At 47.7% G+C, this 12944-nt stretch overlaps 1 protein-coding gene across 7 annotated transcripts in view; it reads right to left on the reverse strand.

The window, feature by feature from the left end:
• The window catches only part of LOC139388297 (kelch-like protein 13), a 69742-nt gene that overhangs the window by 5005 nt on the left and 51793 nt on the right, over positions 1-12944 (reverse strand). For all 7 annotated transcript variants that reach the window (XM_071134892.1, XM_071134894.1, XM_071134891.1 and 4 more), the window contains one exon: positions 10817-10930. In XM_071134892.1, the coding sequence (XP_070990993.1) occupies positions 10817-10930 (114 nt within the window). The remainder of the gene's footprint in view (positions 1-10816; positions 10931-12944) is intronic.

The raw sequence follows: 12944 nt of genomic DNA on the forward strand, positions 1-12944 counted from the left end.
CCATGAGGCACACAACTGGCCCAGCATCGTCCGGGTTAGGGGAGGGTGTGGCCGGCCAGGAAGTCCTTGTCCCATCGCGCTCTATTGACTCCTGTGGTGGGCTGGGCGTATGCACAGTGACATGGTCGCCAGTTGTACAGTGTTTCCGACACATTGGTGTGGCTGGCTTCCGGGTTAAGCGAGCAATGTCTCAAGAAGCAGTACGGCTTGGCAGGCCGCGTTTGGAGGGCACATGGCTCTTGACCTTCGCATCTTCAGAGTTTCTTACGGCAGTTGCAGCGATGGGACAAGACTAACTACAAGTGGTGTAAAGTACTTAAGTAAAAATACTTGAAAGTACTAAAGTTGTTTTTTTAGGTATCTGTACTTAACAATTTATATTTTTGCTAACTTTTATTTTACTACATTCCTAAAAAAATAATGTACTTTTTACTCCATACATTTTCCCTGACACCAAAAAGTACTTACATTTTGACAGGAAAATTGTCCAAATCACAGACTTATCAAGAGAACATCCCTGGTCATCAGGAAAGTTTACATACACTTCGGTTGAAGTCATTAAAATTTGTTTTTCCAACCACTCCACAAATTTCTTGTTAACAAACTACAGTTTTGGCAAGTCGGTCATGACTTAATGCTTGACATCGACTTAATGCATGACAAGTCATTTTTCCAACAATTGTTTACAGACAGATTATTTCACTGTATTACAATTCCAGTGAGTCAGAAGTTTACATACACTAAGTTGACTGTGCCATTAAACAGCTTGGAAAATTCCAGAAAATTATGCCATGGCTATAGAAGCTTCTGACAGGCTAATTGACATAATTTGAGTCAATTGGAGGTGTTACCTGTGGATGTATTTCAAGGCCTACCTTCAAACTCAGTGCCTCTTTGCTTGACATCATGGGAAAATCTAAAGAAATAAAACGAGTCCTATATCGACATAACCTGAAAGGCAGCTCAGCAAGGAAGAAGCCACTGCTCCAAAACCGCCATAAAAAAGCCAGACTACGGTTTGCAACTGCACATGGGGACAAAGATCGTACTTTTTAGAGAAATGTCCTCTCGTCTGATGAAACAACAATAGAACTGTTTGGCCATAATGACCATCATTATGTTTGGAGGAAAAAGGGGGAGGCTTACAAGCTGAAGAACACCATCCCAACCGTGAAGCACGAGGGTGGCAGCATCGTGTTGTGGCAGTGCTTTTGCTGCTTCAGGGACTGGTGCACTTTACAAAATAGATGGCATCACGAAGAAGGTAAATTAAGTGGATATATTGAAGCAACATCAGTCAGGAAGTTAAAGCTTGGTCGCAAATGGGTCTTCCAAATGGACAATGACCCCAAGCATACTTCCAAAGTTGTGGCAAAATGGCTTAAGGACAACAAAGTCAAGGTATTGGAGTGGCCATCACAAAGCCCTGACCTCAATCCCGTAGAAAATGTGTGGGCAGAACTGAAAAAGCGTTTGCGAGCAAGGAGGCCTACAAACCTGACTCAGTTACACCAGCTCTGTCAGGAGGAATGGGCCAAAATTCACACAACTTATTGTCGGAAGCTTGTGGAAGGCTACCCGAAACATTTGACCCAAGTTAAACAATTTAAAGGCAATGCTACCAAATACTAATTGAGTGTATGTAAACTTCTGACAAACTGGGAATGTGATGAAAGAAATAAAAGCTGAAATAAATAATTCTCTCTACAATTATTCTGACATTTCACATTATTAAAATAAAGTGGTGATCCTAACTGACCTAAGACAGAGAATATTTACTGGGATTAAATGTCAGGAATTGTGAAAAACTGAGTTTAAATGTATTTGGCTAAGGTGTATGTAAACTTCCGACTTCAACTGTATGTCTGAGTAACAACCAATTAGATATCACAAAATTGGGGAGAAAAGGGGGTAAAAGGTACCTTTTTTAAAATGATTTTTAATCCATGACCATTTATTATTACTATTAATTACAGCCTTTAATTAAGGAATGTGTATCATCACAGTTTAAAGATGATTGGAGCTTTCATTTAAAACAAAGGCAAAAGCTTTTGCATAGAAAACAACTGCAAGCATTCGGAGAAGCTTAAAAATATTAGTATCTTTTGCATCTTGAAGACCGTATAAATGGTTGTCCTTTCAAAGACACCTGAGCTCATTGATCGAGGTGCCCTCTTAATAGCTCACAATGATTGCCATTTTCCTGGCACATTTATCTAATTATTCGTGGAGATAAAATTGTGCCGGTGCTTTGACCCGTCGTAAAAATGTATGACCTGCTTGGAGGAAGCACAGTGCTGGCACAAATGAGACCCAAAGAATCGAGGCGGGGAACAGAGGAGAGACACAAAACCATGGGGTCAGCAAGTTCCAAAAATACCCAATGATGATAAATAGACAGGATGGCCGGCAGCTTCAGGAGGCAGTTGGTTTAAGCCAGAGAGATATACTGTAGAGCAGCTAAAATGGAAATAGTACAGAATCCTATTAAAATAAATCCTTCTTTACAGATCAAAACACAGACCAAGAGGAAAATAAAATGCATTTCTTGGGATCATAATATTTAGATTTTTTTATTTAAATAAGTGAATCAGTGGTCACTGTACTCCAGACTGAAGTAAAGGTGCCACGTCCCCCGTGGTTTCCAGTAGCGTTGTGTTGTGTGACAGTAGTGGTAATGTGAAGCCGTGCTGGCTAAGGGTCTGAGCCCCACCCTGAGAGCGAGAGCAGAGCAATGATGACCTGCGGCTTGACTCAGCGTGTCAGCTCCATTCACCTGACAGGATGTCTTTAGACAGCACGCCAGCACAGCCACCGCCCAGCACCTTATCTGGACCGACAGCGAAACACAGCCTGCACCCCCATGTGAGTCACCTTGCACAGTGAGGTCATGACCCCTGAGATACGGGGTGCGCTCCCGGACAGACACACAGGCAAAAAAAATGACTCTACTCCACCTGACTACCATCACTAGTGAGAGGTTATAACATGCAGGCTGTCAGAAAATCTCATCCGTGCATGTTGCCAGTGACCCTGGAAGAATGAAGCTTGCCTCTGTGCTTGATGGGAGCCTGTTTAATCATTACGTTCTACAGTACAGACATCTATCTGGGAAGGTGGAGATATTTAGGCCTAACCATTGCTCAGTTCCTCCAGGCAGACTACTGTAACTATAGTGAGGTACAAGTGCAGTGAGATCAGGATGACACTAAGAGATGCTCACAGGGAGGGAAGTTGACTTTCTGGTGTATTAATAGTTCAAACACCATTACCCCTCCCGTTTCCTCTCAGTAAAGGAACCCAGAGGTGCCAGTCGGACCATAAGCCAACCAGAGACAGAAAAACAGACCAGGGTTTACCCTTTGTGCACGTATTGTTTTTTGCCCTAGCACTACACAGCTGATTCAAATCATCAAAGCTTGACAATGAGTTGGTTATTTGAATCAGCGGTGTAGTGCTAGGGTAAAAACCAAAACGTGAACCCCTGACATGGAGGATGAGGCAGTAACCCCCTCGGCTGGGAAGCTACAATGCTAATGTTAGAGCCACCAAGCCCATGTTGTTATTTAATGGAGGCTCAGGCTGGAGCAGAGCAGGTGAGGTGCCACTGGGTGAGGGAGGGTTATGATGTTCGGGGTAGGTGGCTGGGTTACGCTTATATGAACACTTGTGCCCAGAGGCCAAGGGAGATGAACATAACCTTGCCTGTGTGTTGTGGCTCTATGGTTCTGCACATCCTACACAGTCATCAACCTGTCCCTCCCATTTCTCTCACTCATCTATCCTTCCCTCTCTTTTGCCCTGTACAGCATCACTTTGTGTTAGTCGCACATTGGGAAACTGGGGCTCATCTCTCCTTAAGGCAGGATTTGATTTCAATCCTATGAAGTAAACAAGCACAGGGCTGACTCCAACAGAGAGACAGGGGATTTAGTAGCACCAAAGTCAGACAACTACACAATCATTACTTCCAATCATCTTTAGAATATCCCCCCAAAAACATCACAGAGAACTGGACCCCAGCAATGTGATGTGTAAGGGAGGGGGTGGGGTCTGCAGGATGCCACTGTATGACCTTCTAATGAAGGATGCTTTACTGACATCACAGTAGGGGGATATATCCAATTCATTCAAATGTATGTTTTTGCGTGATAAATCAAGGTTTTTGTTACCTTTTAAGTCCATTTGTCCTCATGTTGTCTTTTTGGTCTCGTCTCCTGTGCTGTGTACACCTTCAATTCTCACATACACACACCAAGCCCCTCCCCCTGCCTCTCACACCAACACCGCTGAGAGATCACATCTTCCTCTCTGACAAGTGGCCTCAACTCGCTATTTAAATTTGAGGTTTGGTCAAAGAAAATGGGTCATATCGACACTGAAACACAGAGATATTATTTTATTGTAAAAGAGAAGTTACCTTTTCTAACTCTACCCTTTTAGTGTCTCAACTACTCAGATTCCACACAGAACAGACACTACTAAAACGGGAGAATGAATGAACATTGATTCTGGAAAATGAATGCTCAGTTTGTGGCGTGCCACATTGGGGTACCACGTAGGGCTGTGGCGGTCATGAAGTTGTCAGCCAGTGATTGTGAAGAAAATAACTGGCTCGCGGTAATTGACCATTAAATAACAAACATGTTTACAATCCCCTGGCTTCCACACATAGCCTACAATCCCCTGGCTTCCACACATAGCCTACAATCCCCTGGCTTCCACACATAGCCTACAATCCCCTGGCTTCCACACACAGCCTACAATCCCCTGGCTTCCACACACAGCCTACAATCCCCTGGCTTCCACACACAGCCTACAATCCCCTGGCTTCCACACATAGCCTACAAACCCCTGGCTTCCACACATAGCCTACAATCCCCTGGCTTCCACACATAGCCTACAATCTCCTGGCTTCCACACATAGCCTACAATCCCCTGGCTTCCACACATAGCCTACAAACCCCTGGCTTCCACACACAGCCTACAATCTCCTGGCTTCCACACATAGCCTACAATCCCCTGGCTTCCACACATAGCCTACAATCCCCTGGCTTCCACACACAGCCTACAATCCCCTGGCTTCCACACATAGCCTACAATCTCCTGGCTTCCACACATAGCCTACAATCCCCTGGCTTCCACACATAGCCTACAATCCCCTGGCTTCCACACACAGCCTACAATCCCCTGGCTTCCACACACAGCCTACAATCCCCTGGCTTCCACACATAGCCTACAAACCCCTGGCTTCCACACACAGCCTACAATCCCCTGGCTTCCACACATAGCCTACAATCTCCTGGCTTCCACACACAGCCTACAATCCCCTGGCTTCCACACACAGCCTACAATCTCCTGGCTTCCACACACAGCCTACAATCCCCTGGCTTCCACACATAGCCTACAATCTCCTGGCTTCCACACATAGCCTACAATCCCCTGGCTTCCACACACAGCCTACAATCTCCTGGCTTCCACACATAGCCTACAATCTCCTGGCTTCCACACATAGCCTACAATCTCCTGGCTTCCACACACAGCCTACAAACCCCTGGCTTCCACACACAGCCTACAATCCCCTGGCTTCCACACATAGCCTACAAACTCCTGGCTTCCACACACAGCCTACAAACCCCTGGCTTCCACACACAGCCTACAATCTCCTGGCTTCCACACACAGCCTACAATCCCCTGGCTTCCACACATAGCCTACAATCCCCTGGCTTCCACACATAGCCTACAATCCCCTGGCTTCCACACATAGCCTACAAACTCCTGGCTTCCACACATAGCCTACAATCTCCTGGCTTCCACACACAGCCTACAATCTCCTGGCTTCCACACACAGCCTACAATCTCCTGGCTTCCACACATAGCCTACAATCCCCTGGCTTCCACACACAGCCTACAATCTCCTGGCTTCCACACATAGCCTACAATCTCCTGGCTTCCACACATAGCCTACAATCTCCTGGCTTCCACACACAGCCTACAAACCCCTGGCTTCCACACACAGCCTACAATCCCCTGGCTTCCACACATAGCCTACAAACTCCTGGCTTCCACACACAGCCTACAAACCCCTGGCTTCCACACACAGCCTACAATCTCCTGGCTTCCACACACAGCCTACAATCCCCTGGCTTCCACACATAGCCTACAATCCCCTGGCTTCCACACATAGCCTACAATCCCCTGGCTTCCACACATAGCCTACAAACTCCTGGCTTCCACACATAGCCTACAATCTCCTGGCTTCCACACACAGCCTACAATCTCCTGGCTTCCACACACAGCCTACAATCCCCTGGCTTCCACACATAGCCTACAATCCCCTGGCTTCCACACACAGCCTACAATCTCCTGGCTTCCACACACAGCCTACAATCCCCTGGCTTCCACACACAGCCTACAATCTCCTGGCTTCCACACACAGCCTACAATCCCCTGGCTTCCACACATAGCCTACAATCCCCTGGCTTCCACACACAGCCTACAATCTCCTGGCTTCCACACACAGCCTACAATCCCCTGGCTTCCACACATAGCCTACAATCTCCTGGCTTCCACACACAGCCTACAATCCCCTGGCTTCCACACATAGCCTACAAACCCCTGGCTTCCACACACAGCCTACAATCCCCTGGCTTCCACACACAGCCTACAATCCCCTGGCTTCCACACACAGCCTACAATCCCCTGGCTTCCACACATAGCCTACAAACCCCTGGCTTCCACACACAGCCTACAATCCCCTGGCTTCCACACACAGCCTACAATCCCCTGGCTTCCACACACAGCCTACAATCCCCTGGCTTCCACACACAGCCTACAATCCCCATGGCTTCCACACACAGCCTACAATCCCCTGGCTTCCACACACAGCCTACAATCCCCTGGCTTCCACACACAGCCTACAATCCCCTGGCTTCCACACACAGCCTACAATCTCCTGGCTTCCACACATAGCCTACAATCCCCTGGCTTCCACACACAGCCTACAAACCCCTGGCTTCCACACATAGCCTACAAACCCCTGGCTTCCACACACAGCCTACAAACCCCTGGCTTCCACACATAGCCTACAAACCCCTGGCTTCCACACATAGCCTACAATCCCCTGGCTTCCACACATAGCCTACAATCCCCTGGCTTCCACACACAGCCTACAAACCCCTGGCTTCCACACATAGCCTACAAACCCCTGGCTTCCACACACAGCCTACAAACCCCTGGCTTCCACACATAGCCTACAAACCCCTGGCTTCCACACACAGCCTACAAACCCCTGGCTTCCACACATAGCCTACAATCCCCTGGCTTCCACACACAGCCTACAAACCCCTGGCTTCCACACATAGCCTACAAACCCCTGGCTTCCACACATAGCCTACAAACCCCTGGCTTCCACACACAGCCTACAATCCCCTGGCTTCCACACACAGCCTACAAACCCCTGGCTTCCACACATAGCCTACAATCCCCTGGCTTCCACACACAGCCTACAAACCCCTGGCTTCCACACATAGCCTACAATCCCCTGGCTTCCACACACAGCCTACAAACCCCTGGCTTCCACACATAGCCTACAATCCCCTGGCTTCCACACACAGCCTACAATCTCCTGGCTTCCACACACAGCCTACAATCCCCTGGCTTCCACACACAGCCTACAATCCCCTGGCTTCCACACATAGCCTACAATCCCCTGGCTTCCACACACAGCCTACAATCTCCTGGCTTCCACACACAGCCTACAATCCCCTGGCTTCCACACACAGCCTACAATTCCCTGGCTTCCACACATAGCCTACAATCCCCTGGCTTCCACACACAGCCTACAATCTCCTGGCTTCCACACACAGCCTACAATCCCCTGGCTTCCACACACAGCCTACAAACCCCTGGCTTCCACACACAGCCTACAAACCCCTGGCTTCCACACATAGCCTACAATCCCCTGGCTTCCACACACAGCCTACAAACCCCTGGCTTCCACACACAGCCTACAAACCCCTGGCTTCCACACACAGCCTACAAACCCCTGGCTTCCACACATAGCCTACAATCCCCTGGCTTCCACACACAGCCTACAAACCCCTGGCTTCCACACACAGCCTACAAACCCCTGGCTTCCACACATAGCCTACAATCTCCTGGCTTCCACACACAGCCTACAAACCCCTGGCTTCCACACACAGCCTACAAACCCCTGGCTTCCACACACAGCCTACAAACCCCTGGCTTCCACACACAGCCTACAAACCCCTGGCTTCCACACATAGCCTACAAACCCCTGGCTTCCACACATAGCCTACAAACCCCTGGCTTCCACACACAGCCTACAAACCCCTGGCTTCCACACACAGCCTACAATCTCCTGGCTTCCACACATAGCCTACAAACCCCTGGCTTCCACACATAGCCTACAAACCCCTGGCTTCCACACATAGCCTACAATCTCCTGGCTTCCACACATAGCCTACAATCCCCTGGCTTCCACACACAGCCTACAATCTCCTGGCTTCCACACATAGCCTACAAACCCCTGGCTTCCACACATAGCCTACAAACCCCTGGCTTCCACACACAGCCTACAATCTCCTGGCTTCCACACATAGCCTACAATCCCCTGGCTTCCACACACAGCCTACAATCCCCTGGCTTCCACACATAGCCTACAAACCCCTGGCTTCCACACATAGCCTACAATCCCCTGGCTTCCACACATAGCCTACAATCCCCTGGCTTCCACACACAGCCTACAATCCCCTGGCTTCCACACATAGCCTACAAACCCCTGGCTTCCACACATAGCCTACAATCTCCTGGCTTCCACACATAGCCTACAATCCCCTGGCTTCCACACACAGCCTACAATCCCCTGGCTTCCACACATAGCCTACAAACCCCTGGCTTCCACACATAGCCTACAAACCCCTGGCTTCCACACATAGCCTACAATCCCCTGGCTTCCACACACAGCCTACAATCTCCTGGCTTCCACACATAGCCTACAATCCCCTGGCTTCCACACACAGCCTACAATCCCCTGGCTTCCACACACAGCCTACAATCTCCTGGCTTCCACACATAGCCTACAATCTCCTGGCTTCCACACATAGCCTACAATCCCCTGGCTTCCACACATAGCCTACAATCTCCTGGCTTCCACACATAGCCTACAAACCCCTGGCTTCCACACACAGCCTACAATCCCCTGGCTTCCACACACAGCCTACAATCTCCTGGCTTCCACACACAGCCTACAATCTCCTGGCTTCCACACATAGCCTACAAACCCCTGGCTTCCACACACAGCCTACAAACCCCTGGCTTCCACACATAGCCTACAAACCCCTGGCTTCCACACATAGCCTACAATCCCCTGGCTTCCACACATAGCCTACAAACCCCTGGCTTCCACACATAGCCTACAAACCCCTGGCTTCCACACATAGCCTACAAACCCCTGGCTTCCACACATAGCCTACAAACCCCTGGCTTCCACACATAGCCTACAATCCCCTGGCTTCCACACATAGCCTACAAACCCCTGGCTTCCACACATAGCCTACAAACCCCTGGCTTCCACACATAGCCTACAATCCCCTGGCTTCCACACATAGCCTACAATCCCCTGGCTTCCACACACAGCCTACAATCCCCTGGCTTCCACACATAGCCTACAATCCCCTGGCTTCCACACACAGCCTACAATCCCCTGGCTTCCACACACAGCCTACAATCTCCTGGCTTCCACACACAGCCTACAAACCCCTGGCTTCCACACACAGCCTACAAACCCCTGGCTTCCACACACAGCCTACAAACCCCTGGCTTCCACACACAGCCTACAAACCCCTGGCTTCCACACACAGCCTACAAACCCCTGATGCTGACCTTTGGAACATCTACATTTTAAAAAGTCAAATAAATCCATTTAATAAAGCCTATACCTTCACAATAAATCCATTATTTATTTTAGACAGGTCTAAAGCAACATGATATGAAGAAAATGCAGTCTACTCCAGAAGAACAAAACAGCATACTTTGAGTTGTCCTTATGTTAGGTCCTGATGTGGCTATGCCATATGGCTGTGGGCTACACTAGTTCATTAAGCAGACAAGATTTGCTTAGAATTCTGTCGCATTATTTTATAGTAAGAAGAACACAATTGAACATAGCTGAATAAAATAGAAACAATATTTTCTCCAAACGATTTCTGAGGGAGTGTGGGCATGCTGATATTCTATTCTGATATTCTTGCAAAGGCTGCACACACTTCATCAGTCTCTCAATCACAATTTGACAAGCACTTGATAATATTCTCACCAGACCTCGAATTTCCCAGTGGTATGCTCCTTGTGAGGCTGTGATGCCCCCTAAAAAAAATCCATGCCTTTGGCCAAAGTGGACATTTTGCCCTTGGGCTGAATATAATAATTATAATTCCCTTCTCCTGGCTGCCAATCGCCGTGCATTGAAGCGCCTTTCCCTCACATAGCTCTGTCAGATATCTCAATTCTTATTAGCTAATGACCGCAATTGATCGGGTCCTTTTCATAGGCATCTCAGCAAAGAAGTAGGCTTCAAGTGAAGACAGACACATCGGGAACACAACGGTGTGCGTCCTTCTTATCCAATTCTGAGACGCATATTGAAGATGTTAGAAGAACTGTCCACATGTACTTTTCATCAGCCAACAAGATAAGTAGGCTAACCAACAGCAAAAGCACTAGCCTATGTCAATCTACTATCCCCCATAGTACAAAAGTTCACCAAACCCCGGATCTAATAGTACTAACGTACCTGAAATATACATGTAACCACCGTACACCGTCCCTGCATGGCCGTAGTGTGGCTCGTTCATTTTAGCGACGTACGTCCACTCGTTTGTCCTGGGGTTGTAGCACTCCACTGTGGCTGCATGGGGAAGAAAGAGAGGAGAAAACAAACAGAGTATTAAGGGGGAAAGTAGTTCAAGAGAGAACTAAGGAGAACAAACATAGCTGCAAATGCAGCCTTGGAGGGTGTCAGTGTGGGAGCTACTGAACCAGGAACCTAAATACAAAGCAGACATCCCCCCACCAACCACCACTCCCCTCTCTAGCCCCTTCCCCAGCCCCTACCCTGCAGTGACTCTAGTCTATACCGAGAGACTAGGGAGTATGCATCTACTCCCCATTACATAATTAGGGCCTACTCTGTACCACTCCACTTGAAGGCTCTTATCATAATTCAGTAGTGTGTATGGTGCCAGACTGGGATGTTCTCTTCACTCCACTCCATCTGGAACCTCTCAATTGTGCAGTGATTTGTCAGGTTAGAAAATGATTTGTCCAATCAAGTTTCCAGACAGAGGGCAAAGCTGATTTCTCAAGCTGGCTGGCACCCGGGCAGAATGGTTAAGGAGTCTCCATATGGCAGTTGGAAGTAGAAAGGATATTATCAGGAAGTCTAAAGCAGAAGCTGGTTTGGAGGGTGATGAGGTTTTAGATACCACCTGACTGTCCAGGTGATCAGGTCAAACACTCAATCCTCCTTTGTCGTAACCCTGGCTAGGGCTCTGACAGTCATGGACATTTGGATGATCGTTATTGGTCAGGCAAATTAAGAGCAAAATATTTTATTTTATTTAAAGGGGCAGTGGGGTCAAAAACGTGATTTTCATCATATTTCCACACTAGGAGGTTGAAATAACACTCTGAAATTGATGATAAATGATAATGTCCTTTTAGTGTAAGACTTTTTTGTTGTTAAATCTTTGGCCCACAGCATGACATTGTGTGAAGAAGCAGTGCGGCTTGGCTGGGTTGTGTTTCGGATGACGCATGGCTCTCGACCTTCACCTCTCCTGAGTCCGTACGCGAGTTGCAGCGATGGGACAAGACTGTAACTACCAATTGGATACCACGAAATTGGGGAGGGAAAAAAAGGGTACAAAAAATTATTACAAAAATGAAATAAAGGTATCCTCCTACTTTGAATGTGGGCTACGCCGCTGCGAAATACATATAGGGGAAACACTGGTTTAGTTACCTCTCCCTATAACCACTTAACATCTCCTAAAGCTCTGATTCCAACTTCGTCAAGAGCATCTTTCTTGACCCTCCACTCTCCTTACTGACCTGTACTTTGTGTGCTGAATATAGAAGTAAATAGATCCCAAGGGTCAAATCGGCACTGTGTTGGCACATAGGCCACCAGTGTTTCCCAAACTCAGTCCTGAGGACCCCAAGGGGTGCACATTTTGGTTTTTGCCCTAGCACTACACAGCTGATTCAAATAATTAAAGCTTGATGATGAGTGCACCCCTTGGGGTCCAGAAGACCGGGTTTGGGAAATAATGGTTGCCTATGTGCCAACATGGTGCTGATTTGATCCTTGGGATCTAATCCCTGGGACCTACCTATAGGGTTTAACCCAGGCCCAGATACAAAAGAGCTCTGGCTACAGTTCTGATAGAGCAGTCCCAGTGGACCAAATGGATGGCTTCCAATTCAGAGCATCACTACATCACATTGTCATCATTATCTCACTAAGGCCAGTGTTCACTTCTCCAATATTTCCTGTGAGAACTTGTCAAAGGGGAAGAAGCCTAGGCCTAATTAACATTAACGGTCCATATCATTCGAATAAGACATATCTTTAGCGAACTTTACTGGGAGACTAAAATGGCAGCACCAGGCATTTAGTCATTCATTAGAACCCTACTAAATCAGTAATCTCTTCTCTCTCTATTCTCTATCTACTACTTCCTACACAGTTCCTAAACAATAACTGATGACTTGCAAGAATGCATTCCGAAAAATATTCAAAGCTTAAAAATTAAGTGATTAGCCCCAGCTACCAAGTACATTTTCACTTGTCCTTAGAGTGCTTGGTGCTTTAAGGTATACATGCAAATGAGTGCTCAAGAGCTTTCTTTTACATGCTG

The sequence above is a fragment of the Oncorhynchus clarkii genome, chromosome 29, assembly GCF_045791955.1.
Source record: "Oncorhynchus clarkii lewisi isolate Uvic-CL-2024 chromosome 29, UVic_Ocla_1.0, whole genome shotgun sequence".
Classification (NCBI taxonomy): Eukaryota; Metazoa; Chordata; class Actinopteri; order Salmoniformes; family Salmonidae; genus Oncorhynchus; species Oncorhynchus clarkii.